Here is a 25688-nt window from a genome sequence, read left to right as displayed (position 1 = left end):
AAAAAGGGCACAGAACTAAAAGCAATGAAGGAAAAAAATTTTTAATCATTTTCAAACAGTTAAAATACAAACTGGAGGAAAATATTGGCTATATATAAGCAATAGATAAGGGATTAAAATCTTTTATATAAACACAGCACCATCTATGTAGTGTTCTTGCCAAAACTTTAACCTGAATTTAATCATGAGGAAACAATTAAATCCACATTGTGGAACATTCCTATAAGACAACTGGCTTGGATTCTTAAGACCAAAATTTGGCAGATGGAATGGGGTAGGGGGACAGAAGGACTGTTCTAGATTAAGAGAAACTAAAGAGTCTTGACAGCTAAATGCAATGTATGTACCTTGGTTTAATCTTGGAGGTAGTTTTTTTAAGCTATAAAGCTCATAATTAGGACAATCAAAGCAATTGTAATATGGACTTTATATGATTGTGACTTAAATTTCTTAAATATGTTACATTGTGGTTATATAGTAATATATTCTTAGGAGATACATGTTGAAATATTTAGAGTCCAATGTTATGTGTGCAACTTACATTTAAATGTTCAAAGAGATCAAGCAAATGCAAAATGTAGATATATGGGTAATCATTGTAGCATTGTTTCAACTTCTCTGTAGTTTGAAACTTTTCAAAATTAAAAGCTGGAGGAGGAAAAAAAATCACTAATGAAAGTATACCTGTTCATATATATAAAAATAAATACGGGAGGAGGAAATCTGGAAGCCTACACCTCTGTGTTTTATTGCTCTCTAAAGTATGAATGTTTTTGCCTGTGAGGAGCAGAGCAGACTTGGGAAGAGAGAATAACCAGGAAGAAAGGAGGGGGACTATGGTTTTATTATGTCTATATTTTTGAATGTTTTAAGATGAAAACATTCACTGTAAAATTATTTTTAATTGAAGTGTATTCATTATAAAAATATTTTTGCAGATATGTTTGAGCCTATCTCTGCATAGTAATGAGTGAATAAATACTGTTTGATAAGTTAAATTTTAAAAACCAAGGCTACACCTGAAAAAGAAATCTGTAACATATATAAAGACCTTCCACAACTCAGTAAGAATAAAACAACAGTAGAAAAACGGAACAGGAAGATAAAGAAGGTGAAATATAAATGGTTAATAAACATGAAAAGGTGGTGAACCTCACTAGTTATCAAAAACACAGACTAAAGAAGATGCCCTTTTTTTTGGCCATTAGGCAGAAATTTTAAAGATTGATAATATAACACTAGCCAGGATGTAGGGAAACATAGACAGTTGGTGGAAATTTAAATTGCTATTGTTTTTGCGGTGGACAATTCTAGTCAGTATTTAACTTAATAACCAGCAATTGTTTATCTGAAAGTCTGTCCTATGGAAATCCTTGAACAAGTGCACAAAGATATCTATAGAAGAATATTCCTGGAATATTTATAGTATCAGAAATCTGCAAACACTGAAAATACTTATTATTAAGGAAATTCTGATAGGTAAAAACCACAAGTCAGAGTAAGTATACCCCCATTTGTATATAAAAACCAACAGCAACAGAAAAGTCAGTCTTCGGTGTAATGCATAGAGAAAGGTCCAGATGGCTACACCCCGAAGGATGATGAATTCTGGGGAGTGGGATGAGATTCAGCTGGTGGTTGAGGGCATTTGCACTCTATGTAAAGGGGCTTATACTGTTTGAATTACTTTTTTTTTTTTAATTGAAAAAAGAAGCACTTGATGCAGATGTTTTTAGGGCTAGGAAAAGAATATTAGAAAATCGTGCTATCTGCTTTGACATAAATTATTAGCTGTGAAATCAGCTGTTCTGTGGTATTGCCAGTTTGATTCTTCATAGTATTAAAACTTCCTAATCCCTTTGGCTTTCATTTTTGTAGTACCCATGTTGTTACAAATAATGTGATGTGTTCCTTCTTTTCCCCATTTCTTTAAAATTGTGAAACATATACATGCAAAGATATACAGTATACATGTACATTTTAAAGAATAATAAATAAAATGAACACCTCTATAACTCCACGCAGCGTAAGAAGACAGAGCATTACCAGAACCATCCAAGACTTCCCAGATAGCGTCCTCTTCCTTCCTTATCAGCCATACCCACAGCCTATCACTGTCCTAAATTTCATGTTCATCACTGCCTTGTTTTTGTTCAGGATTTTACCATATGTGTTTCCTTAACACACTGTCTCATTTTTGAACTGTACCTGAATGGATTCACATATATAGTTTTAAGCACTCCCTTTTTTGCTTAATATATTGTTGATGAGATTCATCACTGTTGATGCATATAACTGTCCTTTATTCCTTTTCATACTTGAATAGTCTTCCACTATATGAATCTGCCATAATTTATTCATCATTCTACTGATGGGTATTTGGATGCTTTCCAGGTTATTGCTGTATCTAACAAGGCTACTATGAATAGTTTTGTGCATATGTTCTCTAGGTTATATACCAAGGAAGGCAAACGTTCAACTTTACAAGAAAATGCTAAATTGATTTACGTACTCACCAACAACATAATGAGGTTTTTCATTGTTCCACACCCTCACCATACTTGTTGTCAGGCTTTTTAATTTCGGCTAACCTAGTAAATATGAAATGGTACCTTGTGATTTTAGTGTATACACCCCAGATTATTGAGTTTGAAGTTTTTTTCATGTTGTTGATCATTCATGTTTCTTCTCTAAAACGCCTGGATAAATCTTTTGCTTATTGGATAGTGTGTTTTCTTACTGATTGGTAAAAGTTCCTTATATACTCTGGATACTAATCTATTAGCAGTTATGTGTTACTAATATCTTCTTCCAATTTGTTCGATTTGTTTTTTTCACTCTGTGATGTTTTTAGTGAATAGTTCTTAATTTTAAAATAATAAAATTTATCCTTTCCTTTATGCTTAATAGTTTCTGAGTCATGTTTTTAAAATAAAATACTTCTCTAACCTGAGATCATCAAGATATTCTCCTATATTTTCTACTAATAGATTTAAAGTTTTACAATTTGCTTTAAAATCATTGATCCACCTGGAGTTAGAGGGGTGTGTGTGTGAAATGTGTTATGAAATAGGCATTCATTTTGATTTTTCTGCATGGATGAGTAATTTTCCTGGCACCATCTATTGAACAGTCCATTCTTCCTTCACTGATCTGCAGAGCCCACTCTTGTCGTTTGAGTTTGCATATATATGCACAGATTGCTTTCTAGACTTCCATCGCCCTGTCAGTCTCTCCTTGTCCCAGTAGCTCATGGTCTCAGTTACCGTAGATTTATAAGTCTTGTGTAGCAAGGCAAGTCCAGCCTAATTCTTCAGGAGTGTCTTGGCTATTTCTGATCCTTTGCTCTTACATGTAAGTTTTAGAATCAGCTTCTCAAGTTCCACATAAAACCCTACTGGAATTTTTATTGAAATGACACTGAATCTGTAGATCAATTTAGGGAGAATTGGCATCTTTACAACATTGTACCTTTTTCTTCATCTCATGGTTTTTCTCTGTTGATTTAGGTCTTCTTGAATGTCTTTTAACTGTTATACTTTCCTGTATGTCTTTTGTTACATATATTACTAGGTACCTTTCCTATAAGTGACTTTTATAATTCTAGTGTATAAAATTGCAGTTGACTTTTATATTGATCTTTTCCAAGCATCCTTGCTGATCTTTCTAATTAACTTGCTGGATTTTCTGTGTAGATAATATCATCTGTGAGTAATGGCAGTTTTATTTCTTCCTCACCCTTATACCTTTTATTTCTTTTCTGTTATCTTAGTGTGCTGACTAGGTCTTCCAATTCAGTGCTGGATGGAAGTAGCAATGGTGGGCATCCTTGTCTTAAAACTGATTTTGAAGTGTTTATAGCATTTTACCCTTGAGCATGCGTTGCAGGGTTTTGGTTTGGGTTTTGTTTTGTTTTGTTTTTTTCTTTCCTGCTTTGTTTTTTTTCGGGTTTTGTGGGGGGGTTTGTTGTTGTTTTTTTGGTAGGTACTCTTTAATTGAATTAGGAAATTCCGTTCCATTCCAAGTCACACAGATATGCATTATATTTTAGCACATGGTTTTATTTTACATCAACTGAGTTGATCATATTTTTTTCTTTTAATGTTAATATGGTGACTTATTTTAATAATTTATCTAAAGTTGAACTAAGCTTGCTTTCATGAAATAAACCGAACTTAGTTGCAGTCATTGATTTCTAACATTAAATCACCCTCATATTCCTGGGATAAATCCAGTTTGGTCATCATGTACCAGCTTTCTTATCCACTGCTAGATTCAATTTGCCAATATTTTATTTAACATTTTTTCATTTATGTTCATGAGTAGGATTAACTTAAATTTCTGTGCTTTTATAACAGGCCTTTTTTTTCCATTACTAAAGTGTAACTTTATAAAAAAAAAGAATAACTAGAAAAGTAACAAGCATGCTAAGAATACCTTCTTTTTGAGAAATACAAGTAAGAATATATTATGAAGAATTGTGATGGCGGTGCTGATTCATTAAATCATCAGGTTATCAGGTTTAAGATAACACCCCTATTACATTGGTACACTTTAAACTTATACAATGTTATATGTCAGGTATATTCAGTAAAGGGGGGGTGGTGTGTGTGGAGATAACACCTCTATTAAAATGCAAGTGTGTTTCCTATAACGAAGGAGTGAGTTGTAGCACAGTAACAAAAAAAAACAACACAGATAAATTTACCAGATCTACTAACAGATCATGGTCTTTGGGAGTGGATGCTAGGACAGTTAACTTTTGATGAAGAGTTGAAGCTGGGAAAGATCTGGAAAGTAAGAGACTATCTGAAGAGGGCATGCCTACATGGAATTTAGTAGTAAGAGGCCGGGAGCAGACCTGACCAGCATGAAATCTCGTCTCTCTCTAGGAGAAACTGAAAATACGCTCTGTAACAGTTAATTTTTACATAGAATAAGCCATAAATTTTGTTTCCATTAATTATTTTTTTTATCTCTCAGTTCAAATCAACATCAAATAAGAACGTGTCTGTAGTAGGATGGATGGTGATGATGGCTGATGACCCGGAACATCCGGATCTCTTCTTGCTGACTGACTCTGAGAAAGGTGAATCATTAAAATAACTAGGGCTTAAGGTATTGCATATACACAACTTTCGATAAGCCAAAATTTATCAGTAGTTTAACTGGAATACACGACTAGGGGCATTGTTTGTGTAGTTTAATCTCTTGGGAAATATTTGTGTCACATAATGTAATGTATACTAATGATAGCAATATTTTTAGATATCAATATCTATTAATTGCTTATTTAATAAGCTTATTAAATAAGCTTATTTTCTTTGCTACATGGGCATAAGCTTGAAATTAAAAACCCAAATAATCCCTAGAGAGCTAATAACCAGAAAAGGAAAGAGGGAATTCGAGAATCTATATAGACCACTGTTACTTTAAAATCTCAGATTTACAGTATGCAGTACCCCTTCGTTTATATTCTGAGATAAATTGTTATTCTTAAGCTCTGAATGTGGCAGAAGTTTTCCTTTAAATGATTTTTATTCCATTACTTTTAATTAATTAGTAATTTGACTCAAACCACTTTCCAAATAAGTATAATTTTAATTATAATACTTAGCTTACAATGTATAGAGACATTTATGAGTGAAAGTATTGGCTCTTGACCGTAGGACTTTTAAAAACTTTAAAACTTTAAATAAACTTTAAAAGGGGATGAGAGAGGTTGGAGGGTGGGCTGTGTAGTAGAATCAGATCATACCTTCTCACCCTGCCTGTGCCTGTTGTGGAGACCTCAGTGGTCATCAGAACAGATCCTCATGTGACTGCAGCTCTTCCTTCGTAACATCTGCCAGCTGTTGATAAGCACCACAAAGGAAGCCAGAAAGGAAATTCTTTCATATCTGCCCAGAATCTTCCACTTCAGCAGCTCACTACTGCTAAAATGATGTTATATTACCTTTTACTGACTGTAAAATTATACTCTCTGACTTCTGTTTATTTAGAATGCATATCCACAGATATTCTGCTTTTAGGATATTGTGGTACTTTAAGTAAAAATTTAAGAAAATATGCAGAAAAAGTTAGTGCAGAAAAAATAATAGCAAAATGTGATGTTTTGAGATGAAATAGATTGACTTACAGAGTAAGGAGCTCCTACTCAACATTCTGAATTCAAAGCCCCAGCCTCCACCCTGCCAATCCCAAAGGCCTTCATTATTTATAAAAGATCGTTTTCATGGGGTTCAGTTAACAAATTATTTGTTTTCCACCAATTCCTTAGTGTGTTTGTCAGAACCGTTTCAGAGTACAAGGTTTTTATGAAGTCTGTACTGATGGTCTTTTTCAGGGAGGCGAGAGTAGGTAAATGGCAGCTGTAGCAAGCTGATCAGACACGTCTGCTATTTAGGTTGATCTAATGTTTGCATCTGTGTTGAACAAGCAAAAAAGTGTTATTTTAGTAATTAAACATTTGGTGAAGAAAGCTGTTGCCTCTGAAAGTAAAAAAGTCTTTGATAAAATCTCAAAGAAGAGCTGTATCATGCCTACATATAGATCAGGCTCTTGAGCCATTGAATTCAGTTATAAAGGCAAGAGTAGCACTCAGTAAGAATTGGGAGATAAAAAGAACTCAGGTCAGTGAAAAAGGGGAATGAAGCTCAACTTAGGGCACCTATACTACATGAGTCCTTTCTTCTTTTCTCAGTTTATTACCTTAATACATATAAACATATAAAATATCCTTATTATGTGACAGTTTTGAATTAGAGTCAACATAATGTCTAAGTACATACAACACACATGAAACAAATGAATTTCTAATTTTCTAAAAGAGAAAAAGTTGCCTTCTCAGATTTTTCACATAAGCCCTCACTAGACCTAGAAATTTCTCTAATAATTTTGACAAATGTTAACTAAAATCTGAAAGCATAGGTTATATTGATGTTAGCTGATTAATCCTTAATCACATTAAATAGCTAATGTTTAAGTGTTAAACATGTTAAAGCATTCTGGCCTATAAAAATTCAGTATTAGCATCTACTAATATTTAGATCATCTAAATAGTGCTGAGAAGTGATACTCTGCACTCTCATCCACTCATACAAATCTAGAGAAGCCAAACAATTATTTTATTTAAACATACTTTAAAGAGCATTTAAGGAGACAAAATACTTCTCTTCCAATTCATAAACAGCAAAACAGTGACTGTCTGAATAAATGATAGCACGTGAATGTAGCACAGAGAACTCTTCGTTTTATTTGTATTGTAAAATCAGGTGTTAGAGAAATAGAATTCTTAGACAGAGAACTGTCATCAATTTTTATTGTTTCCCTTTGTTTTTAATAATTTTAGGAAATTCATACAAGTTTCAAGCTGGCAATAGAATGAATGCAATGCTGTGGTTTAAGCACTTGAGTGCAGCCTGCCAAAGTAACAAACAACAGGTAAGCATCTCTCTTAATCCTCAAAATAGTCCATAAATTGAGAATATATTTGAAAGAGTTCCAAAGAGAAGTAAGTGGACTAATTTTTGGAGTGAAGTAGGGAAATTGTTCATATTCTATTTCTTGTTGACCACAGTCAGCAAGACATGAAGTCCACATTTTAGAGAGGAGATGGGCAATAAACAAGTGAACAAATAACAAAATTTCAAGTAGTAAAAACTGTATGAACAAAACAGAATTACATGATATGGAGTGATGGGAGTAGAGACAGACTTTAAATAAATAAGAGTGAACAGCAAAGATCTCCCTAAGGAGATGACAGTGACATGAATGACAGGAAGGAAGGGCCATGTGAAGATAAGGGGGAACAAAGTTCTGGTGGAGGGAACAGTAAGTGCGCAAAGACCCTAAAGATGGAACAAGCTTCAGGTGTTCAAAACAGGGAACTGTAGCCCTTGTTGGGAGAATGTAGTGGGAGGCAAGGAGACTTTAGAGAGGTAAAAATGTGATGGCACCTTAACAAAAATTATTCTGATTTGTCTTTATTTGTTCTATTGACAATTTTATGCGGGTTCCTGTGCTTGCAGTGAAACCCAAAACTATGTGGACTTTTTGTTTGTTTTTATTTTTACTGAAACAAGGATGGTCTAACTCAAAGGCTTTCAGCTACAAAGGGGAATGAATCCATAGTGGTGTTTTCCCCAAACCCGGTTGCAGATTTAAAGGTGAACCAGGGCAGGGTGGGGCAGACATAAAATAAACATAGTCTTTTTTAGGCCAGTTTTCAGTTGAATATATTTGAAAATTTTATTGTCTTAAGGTACTGAAATACAGAAGTATGTGGTAAGTGTTATCAATAGCTAATTTTGAATAATATAATACACTATTCAAGTTTATAAAGCTTATAAACATATTTTCCACCGTGTGCTATCAGGATCTAAGTTATTACCCCTTTTTTGATGAAGGAAGAAACTAAGGCTCGGAAATCCTAAATGACCTACACAGGGTCACACAAGTAAAAAATGGTGGACCTGAGACGACACAAACTCTGTCTTCATCCTATAGATTCATTCTTCTTAAATATTGTTGGAATGGGCCTTGTTCTCTTATAATTTTTATTTCAAATATATATGAAAGACTAATAGCAATATTTGCTACCATTTTTAACAATGTCCCTTAAGGACATGAAATACCATAGAGCAAAAATTACTTTCTTGCCCCTGTCAAGTTAGTGTCTGGGACAGAATGAAGGAAACAGACCTTCTTTTGCCTAAACCAAGCTTTTCAGGATTCAGCTCCATGGCCGTACATTTTCTTTAAATGTAGCTTAAAGTACTGTATCATTTCTTTTTAATCTCAAGTTTCAAGATTAATCTAGACAGGGTATGCTTACCAGCATAGAGGTTCAATTTCTTTTTACTGTATTAGTGGACTTTGCTACTGAACAAGTCAACCGTATGTGTATAAATGGGGTTTTTAAAATTTGTTTGTTTCTATACTTGGAAGAATCTGAGAAGTAGCAAATTTATAAATGGAAGCTGTGAAATTTGAAAACTTTTAGTAGAAGACGCTAACTCAGATACAACACCTTAAACCGTAGTCAGGCAACTTAGGAGGAAATGAAAATGTTACTTTAATAAAATATTGGGTTTCTTAGAACCAGACCTGAGAATTTATACTTTAAGTACTCTTGGATTTGTACTGTTGTATTTATAGTTCAGTTATGATTATATTGTCAAATAATTTTTCATTCAGAAGCTGACACACGTAAGAGATTAATCTTTTTTTTTTTTTTTAGTATCCCAGGTTTTCAGAAAAAGGTTGCTAAAGTGTGGGAACTGTTAAGCTTTTTTAAAGGACAGAGAAATGACCACTGATACATGAATATCTCTACCAGCACAACTTTGGAAAACTGGTAGTAAAAGTTAAGAGCATTTTTTTTTTAGCATGGTGAAACCCTCTTTAGTCCTTGACTAGAGGGTTCATTAATTTTTAAAAACAAAATATATTCATATTTCTAAGAATTATTGTTGAGTTTCAGACTTAAAAGAAATCAAATTAAATTTGATCCAGTCTATAAGCAGCAAACTGTTATATAAACTATAGATTTTTCAGAGTCACAAAGTTTCAGGTAAGAGTTTATCTAGCAATGAGTTTTATTCTTTTATACTCATTTTCATGATGATTTCATAAAGAAATTCTTAGTAATGTTTGTTATAAAATTATCTGTGCTGGATTTTAAAATTTGCATGTAGGAATTCATTGTAATACATATAATGAAAAAATAAATTATGACAAGCATGTTTGTGTGGAATCTCACACTACTAGGGCCATACTTACTCTTTCCTCATTCATTTATTCACTCAGCGAACATCTCCTGAGCTCCCCTGTGTTAGACAAGAAAGATACTGTCTCTGCCCTTTTTCCCACCTGGATTTCAATTTATTGGAAAAAGTATTAACTCATCTCAGTGACTTTCTCTCAAAAATGTTCTAGTGTATTTTATTCATTATTCATAAACAATTACAGTACCTTCTATCAAATTCCTTTTTTAAAAAGATATTTAGGTCAGAAAGATTTTAATATTTGGGCTCACTTAGAATGACAAGGAAAGATAAGAAATAGTACTTTGAAAAACACCTTTTAAATACTATCAGTTTGTAATGCTTATATTTTTTAGGTTCCTACAAACTTGATGACTTTTGAGTAAAAGCCTGATAGAAAACAAGGTGAACTGTTATCTTAAGTGAAAGCAAGGACCTGATGAAAGAGCGCCAGCTATAAACCAATCCTGTGCCAGGAAGAGCCCAGAGGTTCCATCTCAGCCTCTGGAGTTCTGAACCAAAAAAGCACTAATTTCAGGGAATGAAGTGAGATATTCCCAGAGAACAAATTGGAGTTGCAAAACAAACTGCCATGGACCATGCTTCTTATCTCTGAACTGACCTGTGGAAACCACTGCCTTAAAAGAATGAAAGGAAAACCAACATGAAACACCAAATAGTGTGTGTGAATCTTCTGGCGGTGCTGTGCTTGGAATAGATCGTAGCTAATTTGCATTTCTTTTAACTTTGTACTAATTTTGGAGGGGAGAATCGCCTTTTTTTAGATACACTTTAAAAAGAAAAACATATTTCTTATGGGTTACATTAGGAGCTGGTTTTGAAGTGAGGTGTAAAGCTACTCCAGCTTCGTAGGGTTCTACCAGCAGCCTAGCGGAAAGGTTTGCTTGAGCTTCCATTAGTCTGCAGCCTCACTCGCTTTTTCACGGCAAGAGTGTAGGAATTAGAAATATTAATAATGTGAGTTGTTGGAGTTTGTTTGGGATTTGGGGGGGGTTGTTTTGGATGGGGGCAGATTTTTTAAAACACTAAACTTCTGAAATTTAGTACTGTTTGGGGTACATTATTTCCTGCAGGAGGTATAAAGGCTGAGTGTTCATATGCCAGACACTTTTTTCAGGTGGGCTCCAGAAAACATGGTTGTTTTTAACTGGGTTTAAAGCTTGGCCTTCTATATGAATTCATTGTTGGACCACAGATCTGCTTAGTAGAGAACTGTAATCCCAACCTAAACTTTTCTAAGAAGATTTTACAATAACTACATTTTTCAAGTGAATTGGATTATCCCTTCTATCACTCACAGGTGATTTTTATCATCAAGGGTGATGTATTGATATTTTATCAGGATAGTTTCTTTTACAGTGTTTCATGTGCACAATGCCAGTTATTTTTTTGTTATTCATTTTCATTATTTTTGCTCAATATGAGATTCAGGATCACATTTGTTTAAAAGAGAGTCTACGTATGTACGTATGCATGTATGTATTTTATTATAAGGCATACAAAATAATTTTCAAAGGGAAAAAGGTGAAAGACTGAGATGCTGGGAATTTTAAGTATCAAAACTTTCCTTCCTACTTAACCTTCCTTTATTACAAACATTTTTCTCTAAACTTACTATAGGTCCTTACGATGAAACCATATTTTGTCAGTAGTTGATCAAGCAGTTTTGTGAGAGCTCTTTTATGCAATAATGCATTTAGCTTTTGAAATAAATGTTGAGTTACAAAAAAAGTTTGAAGGTGAAATGCCTTAGAGTTTTAACAAAAAACTGGCACTTGAACAAAGGCTGTGTGTTGGATGTTACAAACTCATGAGGCATCATGAATTTCGGCCGTGGCCCAGAGTAAGAAGTGCTTTTTGACTGGTAACTTCTAATAGACTTCTATTACTTTGGGCCTCACATAAAATTTTTCAGATTATATTCTTGGAGAATTTTTTGCTTTTTTTTAATCATAAGTATTTCATACTTGAATCCATGAAACTTAAATAGAAAATATTGCTTATTAGAATAATTAGCTAAAAAAATCTATCCATTGGAAAGTAGAAGAGCTTTCCCTGAGTGCTTAGTTTTTAAATTTAGTTTTCTGTTTGGAAAGGATAGTAAGAGTTCAAATATCTTTCTCATATAGCACAGTTAGAAATACCATTACTTCTGGTTCTGTGGAAAGTGACATGAGCTTGGAAGAGGGCAAAATGTGGCCTGTGCTAGTGATTTTATCTCCCAGCATAGCCCACACTGGGCGCTGAGAAGAGGCCCTCTGCATAACCAGCATAGCAGTATTACTCTGTAGACCTTGCACGTCTGACTTTTGTTTTAATTTTCTTGTTTATTTCTCTTCAGAAATAAGTGTTTTTAACAGTGTATGTGCTTTTTAAAAAACACTGTGGATGAAAACCCTGTGGATTTTTTATTACGTTTTCTGTTTGTCATAAATAAGCTAAAGTAGATAAGTTTCTGTGGAGATAACGCACCTGGAAGTCAGAGCCTGACAGCCCACAGTTTTGCCAAAGAGAGAGCTCCACTGGAAGATGTGTTTGATATTTTCAGCGCTAAACGTGAGGCTGCTTGTGCAGAGTGAGAACAGTGCTGAGGTTTGGTGACTAAGTCCGTGTATAGATCTGTGGCCTCTGACCGACTGAAACTGAACCGTGCAGCGGAAGTCACCATTATTTTTCTGTCTTCAAATTTGTCCATTCAAAAGATTGCTCATTGCTTTTTAAGATGAATTTAGCATTTGAAGCAAAGACCAGTGAAGGAAGTGAATTAAAGTAGTATAGGTGAATTTTTTATCTGTAATTCACCAAATGAGACCTAATAATAATTCAAGCAAAAATAAATGTTACCAAAATATATTAAATATTTAGGCAGTGTATTAGTGGGAAGGTGAAATTTTTCTCCTCTTGTTAAGCCTGCCCTTAATAAATTTGTAAAGTAGCGACTCAAAAGCTTGAAATTTCCACCAATATTAAGCTCATTTGTTTCTCTCCAAGTCAAGAAGACCTCATTGGAAATTCCATTATAATTTAAATTTAAGCTAGTTTTTGATAAACATAATGATTGGTATATTATCCAGCCTGGTGTAATAGTATAATACCACCCAAAATACAGTTTGAGGCACATCTTATTTAACAGTTTGTTTGAACATGGAAGCTTATTTTTCATGCGGAAGTAACATAACAGTTTTTAAAATACAACTATAAAAATCACTGCTGACCTTGAAGAGCACTGTTTTTGGTCTCATGCCCCCTCTTTGTTTGAGTTCTGCTTATTTTTTTCAGAGGCTTTATTTTTACCATACCTCCAAACTGTAAGAATTAAAAGAACCGATCAAACACACCTTCCTATTACATTTTCTTCGCTGTGTAGATATTATTTGCGTAAACATTACAAAAAGGGATCCAAACAATTTGAGTTTGAGTATTTTTTTCTCCCCAGGCATGTACTTCAATGACAAATGTTTTCCTGTGTGGAAAATGCCATATGACTATTGCACTACCTTCTGTATGGACTGTCTTGGTATTGTGTCTTTTTGTATGTCAAGAACTAGGGTGTTTGTAGCTGCGAAGTTTCTGTAAGTGGCTTTATTCCTCTTCTAGAAGATTTATAAAGGAGCCCAAGGTGCACTGTTATAGAAGGAAAAAATGTTTACGGTCTCTAGTGTATACACCTTATATATTAGTTGAAACCAGGGCCCTCCAAGAGCAGCCTGACCTATTGCTCTCTTAGGATTACTAGAATTTACCTGGCCAAATGATTTGAGCGGAAGTCTTTTTTCTTTTTTCTTTTTTTTTTTTAAGGTTAAATCTGTAAGTTATATATGCCTTTACTACTGAAAACAAAACTATAGGACGTCGTATTAATTAGAAATCGATAATAATAGTAGATTTAATCCATTAACTTTTTAAAAGAACGTATCCACTATTGATTTCCTTCCTGTTTTTTTGAGGCACATTCCTTTACAATGAGTTTTTAAACCACCATATTATCTTCTTCTGCAAACAAGGGGTACCAGCGTTGCTTAACAGAAGATAATCTTCAATTTTAAAAAATTCTCTGCTTCAAAGGCTTTTGAAATAATTGGATCCCTTTTTGAAAATGAAGATGAATTTTTACTGTGTCCCCGTGGAACAATAGTACAGCTGTTGCATGAATAAGTGATACAAAGCAAGTGGTGAGGTTTGTCTGATTTCTTCAGTGATCTTTTAGGGTTTGCTTTTATTTTCTCTCTCTCTCTCTCGCTCTCTTCTTTTATATTTCTTTCAAACATAGTAAATTTATCATTCTACAGCCAGAGTAGTATTCTGTTTTTTTCTAACAAACATTGTTATTTAATCACATTGATGATAATTATTTTCTGTGTGAAGTCAACCTTTTCAAAATGATTTAAGTATTGCTGGTTTTGCTTCCTTAAAAATGGCTTGTGTCTGAAGTAATTACTTTTTTCTTTTTAGAGGATTCCAATGAAAGACATCTGTGCATGCAAACTTTTAAGCTTTTGGAAAGCAATTTCATTACACTGGTATCTCAAGTATGTAGTGTGGGGAAGATTTGGTCAGTGCCTTATCAATTTGAAGACCAACTTTAGGGCATCGAGTATGATAATAATCATTTGCCCTCTTACTCCTCTTATTTCAGGAGTGTGTGCTATCCCTCTCTCCACCAGCTTACTCTTTCTCACAGCAGGTCTAAGAAAATGTGTGCAGATCGCTCTAGGTAATTGTTGCATTCCACCTTGGCTTTGAGTCTTTTTAGACAAGCTCCCTCCCTGCTCCTCTCCTTCCAGGGTAGAAGATTAAAATTAAACCCACCAAATCAGCCTTTAGATGAGCACTCCTGAGAACAACTTTGAAGAGCATCCATCCAGCTGAGTTTATTTTTATTTTGTGTTGTTGAAATTGTTGTTTTGAGCATAGATTTAATTATGTCCTTTCAGAAAATCCTTAAAAGAACACAGTACAGCCAGAAAGATCTGTTTGGGTTTTATTAAAGCTACTGAAATCCCGAAATGAGAGTCCCTTTGCCCAGAAGTGAGATTTAGTTCAGTACATTCTTATACTTAAATAAGACTCAGACCAAACAAGCAGTCACTTAACCTACCAGTTATTGTTTACTTGAAAATACTATGTCAGGAAAGTGAAAACAGCTCCAAAATATAAATTAAAGAGAAGTTAAGAGAATAAGCCAATTCTCAGTAAAACCAAAGCTTGGAAACATTTTGCTTCTCCGAGATTATTGCAAGATCTGGAGCTACTCTTGTTCAACTGAGTCAAGATGCTATTTTCACATTTTCTAAAGGGCTAGTATGTTCTAGAATAGGCAAGTAAATTTAGTCTTTAAAGCCAAATGAAGGGTTAACTCGTCCTTGGGGGTTGTTAGTAGAACTTAAAGTTTGATTCTAGTCATTTGGACTGCAAAGTGGTGATGGGATTAAAGGAATACATAATTAGAATGTTTTGGGATTGAACTTTTTTTAAAAATAGACAAGTAGAAAATTTCGTACTTAGCTGTGCTTTAGATATGAGGTAACAAATATTAATTTTCCCATGAAGATATCACTTATTAGAACTATTCACAGATATAGTCCAGTAATTATTGACTTACTAGGTCTGACAGAGTAGCTGATAATAAGTCACCAGACTCTCAAGAGTTTCTATACCTTGATTATTGACAAATCCATTGTTTTACAGCTGACTGAAGTATGTTATGTGTGGGGAGGGGGTGGGGAACTCGTTCACAGTGTAATCTAAAGGAGATAAAAGCGTCTGTGGGGATCAATATCCAATGATAATAATATACAGGAAAACACAAGCCATTTTTATTCTCCTTCATCCCGGTTAACTTGAGGTACAAAGATGAAGTACTCATTTGCACTATGACCTCCTGGAGTGACGTGCAGCTTGGTTCCTCTCTCACTTCTTGTTTCTGTTTAATATGCAAATGTGAGTGTGAGATCTTCAGTGTGTTTGCATAATCTAACTTAAAATGAATTTAAGTACAGTTTTCTGAAATATTTCTATTGGAATAAATTACTTAAAAATATAGATTGTGTGCGGATAGTTTTGTTTCCATATTTACTTTTTTATCATTAACTTCTAAATAAATGCTCTAAGTTGATTTTTTTCCTCTTTCTAAAATAGTTGACAAGGATTTTGTTGGTACGGGGAAGCTTCTGTCTGGGTAAACTTCGGTTGCGCTTCTTTATCCCAGAACAAGGATGTGCCCTGGCATGCTGACAGATGGGGCCTTGGGGAAAAGAGGTCCAGGGTATAATATTTCCAACCATATCTCCCCACTCCAAGTATGTGATATAATATGACCAGTCCCCATAGAGGCCCTCTTTGCTAGTACTGTATTTCATAGATTCCAAAACATGACACTTTCACTTCTCACCATTTCTGAAAATAGAATCCGTCTTCCAGCCTAGGGAGCCTTAAATTGGAAGAAGTACAGAAATACATGTGTTGAGTCTCCTGTAAGTCATCGGCTGGGGTGTTTGCTCTGCTCTAAGAATTCCACATGAGCTTGCCTCTTAGGAAGCTTGGGAAACCTCCAGACAGGACTGAATGCCCAGTGTTTGGGTAAACCACAACCCAATTTTCAACTATTTTCTCACCTTTCTGATGGCCTTTGAAATTTTTCCCTGTCCCTGCACTAGAACCAAAAGAGAGTGACAGCTCTCTGATGAGGTCAGCCTGTCTTTACCTCACACAGTACCCCGTTCTCCCATGTACGCATGCTAAGTTTCTGGGTTCCCTTTTCTGTTTCATTAGTTGTTTTTCCCTGAGCCAGTACCATATTGTCTTCATTACTGTATTAGCTGTGTAAGTCTTGATATCTGGTGAGATAATTGCATTGTTCTTCAAATTTGCCTTAGCTCTTCTTGACTCTTTCTTCCTCCCTATGAATTCTAGAATCAGTGTGTCAAGTTCAGTGAAAAGACTGTTGGTATTTTTATTGGAAGTGCTTTCAATTTATAGATTAATTTGAGAGTTAACAGTTTGAAAAGTTTACTCATCTCATTTGTGAACATAAAATGTCTCTCCATTTATTTAGAGTTTTTAGTGTCTGTCAATAATGTTTTACAATTTTCTCCCTACTGTTTTCATACATCTTTTATTAGTTTATTCCTAGGTAAACTAGTTTTTGTTTCTGCTATGAATTACTTGTGTGTATGAATGCTATTGATTTTTTTAAAAATATTTATTTATTTATCTGGTTGCTTGGGGTCTTAGTTGCAGCACATGGGCTCCTTAGTTGCGGCTCACCAGCTCCTTGGTTGCGGCATGCAGGCTCCTTAGTTGTGGCATGCGAACTCTTAGTTGCGGCATGCATGTGGGATCTAGTTCCCTGACCAGAAATGGAACCCGCGCCCCCCCTGCATTGGGAGCGCAGAGTCTTATCCACTGCACCACCAGGGAAGTCCCAGTGCTATGGATTTTTTTTTTAATTTATTTATTTTATTTTTGGCTGCGCTGGGTCTTTGCTGCTGCATGCAGGCTTTTCTCTAGTTGAAGCAAGCGGGGGCTACTCTTTGTTGCGGTGCGTGGGCTTCTCATTGCAGTGGCCTCTCATGTTGCAGAGCACGGCCTCTAGGCGTGTGGGCTTCAGTAATTGTGGCTCGCGGGCTGTAGAGCGCATGCTCAGTAGTTGTGACGCACGGGCTTAGTTGCTCTGCAGTATGTGGGATCTTCCCAGACCAGGGCTCGAACCCATGTCCCCTGCATTGGCAGGCAGATTCCTAACCACTGCGCCACCAGGGAAGCCCATGCTGTTGATTTTTATGTCAATACTTAACATCTGGCAACCTTATTGAAATCCCTTATCTAGTTCCAATGGTTTGTCCAGTATGATTCCATTATCATATTGGCTGCAAATAAGGTGATAGATTGGGAGAAAATATTTGGAGTTTATAAAACAAAGGATTCATATCAAGAATATACACGGATTTTTTTCTACATTAATAAGAAAAGTTATTCAATAGAGAAATGTGCTAAAGGATATGAATAAACAGTTTATAGAAGGAAGCCTATGTGGCTAATCTATGAGAAGATGCTCAACCTCACTAATAGAGAAATTCAAAGTAAAATCATGGAAGAGCTGTCACATTATATCCATCAAACTGGTGAGGCCATGCCAAAGAGCATCTGGGCAGTATTAGGGAAATTGTGTATGTATACAGAGCATAAGAATTAAGAATTCCAGCACTGGATCACTTACCAGCTGCATGATCTTGAGCAGATGACTTAACCTTCTTTCTCAAGTTCCTCATCTATAAAATGTACACAATGCCAAGGCCACCTCATAGAGCTGTGAGACTTACCTTAGCTCATGTCTCTGAAGCCCCAAGAGCAGGGCCAGCACTAGGAAGAACTGTCCGTGTAGGGAGGGTTGTTGTCACTGTTACACCATAGCCTACAGTTCTGCTCATGGAGTCAGTTACAAGCAGTGGGATTAGAGGTGAAGGGGAAATTTTAAGTAAAACAAGGGAGAGGTCTTTGCATAGTGAAGTCATAGTGAACTGAGAAGCATCTTCTTATAAACCAGTAAACCAACTGAAGAAGTAAGCCAGGTATATTCATTACAGACCAACTGGCACGTAGAGAAAAACATGAAGAAAAGCCACCTAAAAAGAGCCCTCATTTATTATTGTTGATTATTAAGAACAGTATTGCACCCACCTGGTGCTTGTTTAAAACGATGACTTCTGAACACCACCCCAAATTGCCTAAATCAGAATATGAGGACAGTGCCTGGTACCCTCTAAAACTGGAATTCAATTTGGGCTGATTTGCCCACAGCCCAGGCTCAGGTAAAAGTAACGATTATTCAATTTGCTTTGTTATTGCCTGTCAAAGCCAAGTTGTTCATACAGTTTAGGTTTGGAAACTGTTAGCATCTATATTAAGCTGTTGCAGAAGAGAGACAAGTTGCTGTTTTTATAGCCAGAAACTATTCCGAGATTTTAATGTGAAAACAGGAAACTTCTTCAATAGGCATGGAAGGAAAACCTGGAGATTCACTGTGAGTTTCTTAACATCTTAAGCAATTAACAATAAGTACAATCAATCAACCAGTGAACCTCTACTGACCACTAAGTTCTATAGTAGCCATGTTTTATGACCTTTTGCAATCTCAGTAATGTTTTAACAAATCTTAACCACACAAATACAGGATTAGAATTTCTATGTTGAAAGAGATTAAATGACTGTACTTTGGGTCGTGGTCACATATCTCCCTGGATCTTTGGGATAGACAACCTACAAAAAAGTCCAGAGTATGGTCTGATGCAATTTGAATTGAGACCTTTGATTCTAGCCTAACTTGCTATGACATAGCTAATTATGTTCTATGTCTCATTCCAAATCAAGATAACTCATGCACTTGGGTGACAAATTTTATGAGATTCCTTAGTTTTACTAAATTAAACCTAATTCCCCTCTCAAAGGAAGACTCATTTCTGGTTTCATGTTTTTCCTTCTTTAAGAAGAGGCTTGTATTCCGTTTTCCTATTGGTTAAAATCGTCCATGGATGCCCTTTGTTCTTTGAGCTTACTGCCAGCAGGATGGCCTTCTGCACTAAAGGAACTTTCACAGAGGCCCATCCTATGTCTAATGGTGACTTGACGCTCTGTTGCAGCTCAAGCTCAAGTTCCCTCTATCGAACTCAGAGAAGGGAAAAGGACAGTGAAGGGAACATATCAAATGATGAAAGTGTCTCATAGTGAGCTGTGTGTTTTGAAGCAGTAAAGAGAACTTTTCATGTAACACCCCCAGCAGTTTAGAAACCATCAATATATACTTGTTCCCAAAGGAGGTAATAAGCTTTTCAGCCTAATTTAAATCGTGGGAGCTGGGTTATCTCTAACAGTGTCTAATGCGAACCATCTCTCTTCTTTATACTTCTGGTTTCACAGTTTAACCTCTAATGTTAGCCTTTTTTCCCCCTACATTTTTTGTCAATGTGTCTCACTTTTGGATATCTACTTAATCATTTACAGTAAGATTGTCTCCCTTCATATTTGTTTAGATCAGTGGTTCTCAACCTTGGCTGCAATTCAGAATCATCCAGGGAACTTCTAAAAATCCCAAAGCCTGGGCGACACACCAGACCAATTATATAAGTAAGCATGGGGGCGGGGAGGCAGTAAGCCCCTCAGGTGACATGAATGTGCAGCCAGGGTTAAAAACCAATGTTTAGATTGTTGGTCTCTGAACATTACAGAGGCTTTAGGACAGTGGCTTTCAAACAGCAGAAGGCATCAGAATCCCCTGGAGGGCTTGTTAAGACTTAAGATTGCTGGGTCCCACCCCACAGAGTTTCTGATTCAGCAGGTCTGGAGGGGGACCTGAAAACGTTCATTTCTAACAAGGTCCCAGATGAGGCTGATGCTGCTGGCCTGCAGGCGGTAGTTTGAGAACCACTGGGGATGAGAAATCGGATTAGAAAGGGGACACTGGAGGATCCATCCTGACAGCACACTAAGCTGTGAGTGTGCCGCTCCATCCCTGTGAATGTGGTGGGTGGCGTGCCGCGGGGAGCATGAGCATATGTGCCAGGTGGTGGGAGGGCGCGAAAGGAGAAGACGGCGCCCCAGAACCCTGAGGAGGCTTGGGATGGACGGGAGGAGGCCGAGCTTGTGGCTGGGCAGCAGCAAGGTTCCCAGCAGCTGTGGGGTGGCTGAGGAAGCCTTCACCCTCATTTGATCTCTGGCCCACCTCCCATCCTCCCTGCAGCTCAGTGTTGACCTCTGCAAAACTGGAGCAATAACAATGTTTTGACTGCTTGCAACAATGTGTTTACTCACGGAACAGTTATTTCAGAACATCTGTGAAACTCTTTTCCTCCCTCTAACAACAACGAAATATTTTGAAGCAACAGGAAAATGGTTCTGTTGAAAGCCTTTGGCAAGGTCATTTGCCCCAATGCGCCATAGTCCCAACCACTCCCCATAGTCTTTTGACCGATTTTCTCCACTAGAACAGAGGGTCCCATTTTATGACCGAGAAATAAGCTGGCCTGGAAGCAAAGCTGTCTCAAAGAGCAGAGAGGAAGATGGAAAGCACCTAGGTCCTTAATGATTTCCTTGTGCTGCTGAATTAACCCAACCCTGGGAGATTCCAACTAACGGACTTCTTACATATAATAATCATCTCTTTTATTTTTAAGAGAAGAAAAAAAGGAAGAAAGAAGATACAAGGGAAATAGAGGAAGGAGAAAGGGAGGGAAGAGAGGAAAAAAAAGATGGGATGGCAAAAAGAAAAAACGAGGAAGACGGGGAAAAGGCAGGCCACCTTTAAGACTTCTGTGCGCTGGTAAGGAATGATGGAGCTGCAAAAAGAATACTTTAATAGAGAAATTTCTTGCAAGATTTCTGTTTGTGCCCCCATAATATATTAATCTTTAAAAGTAACAGCCAGGAGGTATTAACAGTCTCAAAATAAGGGAGAGAAACACTTCTTCCTTAGGTGGATCTTTTTTGTTTGTTTTGTTTTGATTAAAGGGGAGGAAGTGCGCCTCCACAGGCCAGAAAGGTGGTGTAGAGACTGGACGCAGGGGCAGGCGGCGGAGCCCTGGTCAGCCCGTGCCCTCGCGCACGGCTGGAGCGCCCTGAGCCGCCTCTGCACGCAGCCCCGTCAGCCGCAGTTCTGCTCGAGGGGGAACGTTCTGTTCCTCCACTTGGGTAAACGGGACGCAGGCCCCTGCTGGTTCTTGAATCAACGGGGAGGCCAGCTGAGCAGCTGCCTCCTCACGGGGTCAGTCAGTGTTGGCAGGCCCTCTGCTCCCTCGGGGCCCTGTTCTCCCTTTGTCGACAGCACCAGCTTCTTCAGAGATGCTGCTGAATTCTCCTAAACTCTTAGAGCCAGATTGTTTCCCTCGTTGCTTTTGTTTTGATGTGTCTTAAAATAATTAGACTTTTACTGGCAAATATCTCCATTCTCCCTTATGGCTAACGAGGCATCTCACACACCACACCAGGGCAAGGCGTGCTACTATGGTATCCGGTAAACAGTTGCTAAACAAAGTCAGAAGTCCTGCTCAAATCAAGTTCTCTTTTGTACTTGTTCTTCCATCTGCCCTGAGCTATGTAATTGCTGTCAAAAAATGTAACCCACCGCACCTCTGAGGAGTTCAAGAAAAGCAGCTTCCGGTACCTTTGCCAGTGACTTCCTTGCAACATCTTAATTATCCATTTGCTAGTTAGCAAGTTGGTCTAGGAAGAAGTCTCTTCTTTTATTCTTGGAAAGTATGTACTTGGGAATGTCCAATAAAAACCAGTATGTGCTGGACGCCTGCTGTCTGCCAGATTCTGGGGAATGGGAGGCTGTCTCTGACCGGGGGCTCTCACAGTCGGGGTGGGAACAGGAGGGCTGAGGAGAGTCACTCAGGAGTGACCAAGTGATCACCTGCGTGAGACGGGCAGAATCTCTCACCCAGTAGTTGAGGTCAGAACAGACAGGTGGCTGGGTGGGGGCAGCCCCCTCCCCATCACCCAGTCCCTGCACCTGGACCCCAAAGCCACTCTAGGCAAAGGTGACTAAGCAGCTGGTCTCCTGTCCAGCCCACTCTAGTCCTGCCCTGTGTCTCCTCACTGTGTCCCTACAGACACCACTCCACGCTCCCAATGTGTTTCATGGAAACTTAGCAATTTGATTCATCCCATAATCACTAATGGCTTGGTTATAATCTTACTCACTTTATATGCAATATCTCAGTATTCCTTATAACAACCCTATGAGGAAGGGATACTTCTTCCCAAATAACAACAGGAAAAGTCAGAGAGGTTAAGGAATTTGCCTACGTCGTCACCCAGCAAGGGGTGGAGCCAGGATTCAAACTCTGATTGGTCTGATTCTCAACCTGGTAGACTTTAGCTTTCAGAGCTGTAACTAGCGGATTTTGGTGCCCAGAGCTAGCAGCACAAAAGCTCAGCAAATAATGTTGTGATTTATTATGTGACTCAAAGAAAGAACAACCAGCAGCTTCCTGTTTTAGTTATTCTTGCTTAGGACAGTTTCTAGCTGAAGAAATTCATGTGCTGTCAACATGCAAATGTAATCTTTTTTTTTTCTTCAATATCTGTGCCAGGCCAGAACCTCCCTATGGGCCTCGCACGCACTGTGCTGAATCTGGTCCCTGGAGTTCTACAACCTCACTTCAAATACAAAGCACAGGACAATTAGCACAAACAATCCCGAATTGCTTAAATGTCACGTGTACGTGCTAGACCAGGAAAGTTCTGCCTAATCAGAGGGAGAAGCGCCACGCTGGGGCCTAGAGAGGTTGGGAAGACTGGGTGGAAGAGATGAGATTTATGTGTGGGTAGGATTTACGGCCAGAGGAGAATTGAAAGCAAGAACTGGAGTGTTACCAACCCAGGTTCTTGGTCTCTTTAATCAATAGCAATTGGTAAGAGGCCGGACGAGGAATTCAGGCAAGGCTTTATTGGGACTCATGCTACAGCAGGAGGGAGCAAAAGCAAGCAACAGTTTCCCTTGCTTGCTCCCCGACAGGGCGTCGAGCCAGTCCCTTAAGTGGGGTGAGGGTGGGAGCGGATCGGTGGTTCAGGCTGCAAGGTCGGCTTAGGTGGCCGGCCCACCCCCTTGGTGGTGCTGTGTGCACGTGCAGCACCCTGCTTTTTCTCCGGCACCTCAGAAGTGGCAGTTGGGTTTTGGCCTTTTTTTCCCCAGGTCCCAGCCTGTCTCAGAAGTATATAGTTGAGGCTGGGATGAGACCACACTGACGAGCGGCAGGACATTAAGTTGAAAAAGTAGGTTGGAGCCACACTGGTCAGGACTTTAACTGCCAGCATGAGGAATCGAGGGTGGAAGCTGGGAGAACAGGCCGGGAGTAGTTACACTCGAAGGGAAAGAGAATAAGGGCCTGTCCCAGCGTAGGAGCACGGGAGAGAGAGGACTGAAGCATGTTGAAGGAAGGCTGCTCTTCTGTCCCATGCACCCAGGAACCCTGCTCTCTGGTAAACAGTACAACTAACTGGTAATGATGATTAGTTGCTCAGTGGCAGGCTACGTTTGCCCTCGCTAGCAGTACAATACCCTTTCTAGAAAAAAGTGGGACCTCCCAGCACCCTCCACGTTCAACTGCCTGTTTCACTCAACTCCTCCTGTCAGTCGTACTTAACCTCCCCAGGCTGGCTCCTCATCTATAAAATCAGCATGAACCGCTGCCTCCTTCCTAGGGTTATTATGAGGTTAAATGAGATAATGCATGGAAAATGCAAAGCACAAGGCCAGGCACTAGGAAACACTCAGCCGTGATGAGCCACCAGTGTGATAATATGCTCCCTTGGTCAGCTAGAACCAATGCCTCCTGAGCCTTGAGCATGCTATGTGAGGACTTGCTGCTGTGGAAAGTGGCTATTTTGCTGTCTTTCTCTCTCTAGGAAGTGTTAGACACTAGCAAATAGCTGAAGGTGCAATCAAGCAAATTTAAAGTGTGAGCCCTCTCTAGAGTTTCCCATAAGTTAATTTGAACACAGGCAGCTTTCTGACAGTGAACCGTGATGTCATAGTTCCTTATTTTATACTATTGTTTTACATACAGACTTGTCCTCTGCCTTTGTGTTTATACTATAATGTCCTTGAGCCAAACTCTAACAGAGCTCCTGGATGGGAATCTGGGATGCTTTGGACCCCATCCACAGAGGTCAAGACCTGAGAATACTGGAAGGGCCCATCACACACAAGACTTCACTTATTTCATCCTCCAGGACACTGTGCTGTACGTTTGGCATCTGTCATGTTATGCAGTCCTCACATCAGTCTCATGAGGCAGGAATTAATTGCATTGTTATAAATGAGAAAATAGAATCTTGGTTGAAGGATCTTGCCCAAACACATGCATCTAGCCAGAGTTGCAACAAAAATCCTCTCTCTTGTGTGCCTGGCTGAAGCCCTTTCTTTCCTGCACATGTTCCTTCTCACGGGTTGTCACTCCAGGCCTCATGGTAAGGCTGGTGCAGTTGTTACTGTGATTTTCAAGTTTAGCATTTTGTTGTTGTTGTTGTTGTTACAGGATGCTTGAGAGGTTTGTAGTTCCGTAATGGTGATTTGCTATAATAATTACCTCTAACCTATATAATTAGGAATAAATGTAAACACTGCAATTTCTCATCAGCCCCAAATAGCATCTTATTTCATGACAAGTAAATGACATGTTGAATGAAAATAAAAGCCATAGGACAGAGTATGGAAAGGCATGGTAAATGGAATTTCTTGCTCATCACTAAAGAAAGTAGGATGGCATGGCAAATCAATTCAGACAGAAACTAAAGATCAAACAACAGAACATTTTAGCTTGTTTTAATTATGCCTTTTACAGTTAGATTGCAAGGAAGATACATTTTATTTGCACTTCTCATCTTTTCAAATATCTTTGCTTACAAAGGCAGTCAATTTATTGAGCATCAGACAAGGAATTTAAAACTTGTATGTATGTATGATTTAGGAGATGTAATCATGTGTATATGTGTGACTAATATGCTAAGGGTGCTAATGGATAAAATAGACAGCATGCAAGAACAGATGGGCAATGTAAGCAGAGAAATGGAAATCCTGAGAGAGAACCAAAAAGAAATGCTAGAGATGAAAAACACTGTAACGGAAATGAAGAATACCTTTGATGGGCTTATTAATAGACTGGACACAGCTGAGGAGAGACTCTCTGAGCTTGAGGCTATTTCAATAGAAATCTCCAAAACTGAAAAGCAAAGAGAACAAAAACTGAAAAAATAAATAAAAATACAAATAAAAAACCCAGACCAGAATATCCAAGGTCTGTAGGACAACTGCAAAAAGTGTAACCTATGAGTAATATGAATACCAGAAGGAGAACAAAGAGAAAAAGAAACAGAAGATATATTTGAGACAATAATAACTGA

The 25688-nt window shown here is 37.8% G+C and overlaps 1 protein-coding gene across 12 annotated transcripts in view; it reads left to right on the top strand.

Moving 5' to 3' along the window:
* RALGPS2 (Ral GEF with PH domain and SH3 binding motif 2) overlaps window positions 1-25688 on the top strand; it is a 193449-nt gene that overhangs the window by 153563 nt on the left and 14198 nt on the right. For 5 of the 12 annotated variants that reach the window (XM_082465457.1, XM_082465455.1, XM_082465456.1 and 2 more), the window contains 3 exons: window positions 4984-5089; window positions 7352-7443; window positions 14573-15828. In XM_082465457.1, the coding sequence (XP_082321583.1) occupies window positions 4984-5089; window positions 7352-7443; window positions 14573-14626 (252 nt within the window). In that variant the 3' untranslated portion in view covers window positions 14627-15828. Of the gene's footprint in view, window positions 1-4983; window positions 5090-7351; window positions 7444-9241; window positions 10092-10123; window positions 15829-25688 lie in introns of those variants that run through there. The other 7 variants (XR_014264757.1, XR_014264758.1, XR_014264759.1 and 4 more) reach the window with 3 other exon arrangements.

The sequence above is a fragment of the Balaenoptera physalus genome (assembly GCF_965194825.1).
Source record: "Balaenoptera physalus genome assembly, chromosome: 1".
NCBI classification, from domain to species: Eukaryota; Metazoa; Chordata; class Mammalia; order Artiodactyla; family Balaenopteridae; genus Balaenoptera; species Balaenoptera physalus.
This window is presented reverse-complemented; position numbering and strand designations above follow the sequence as displayed.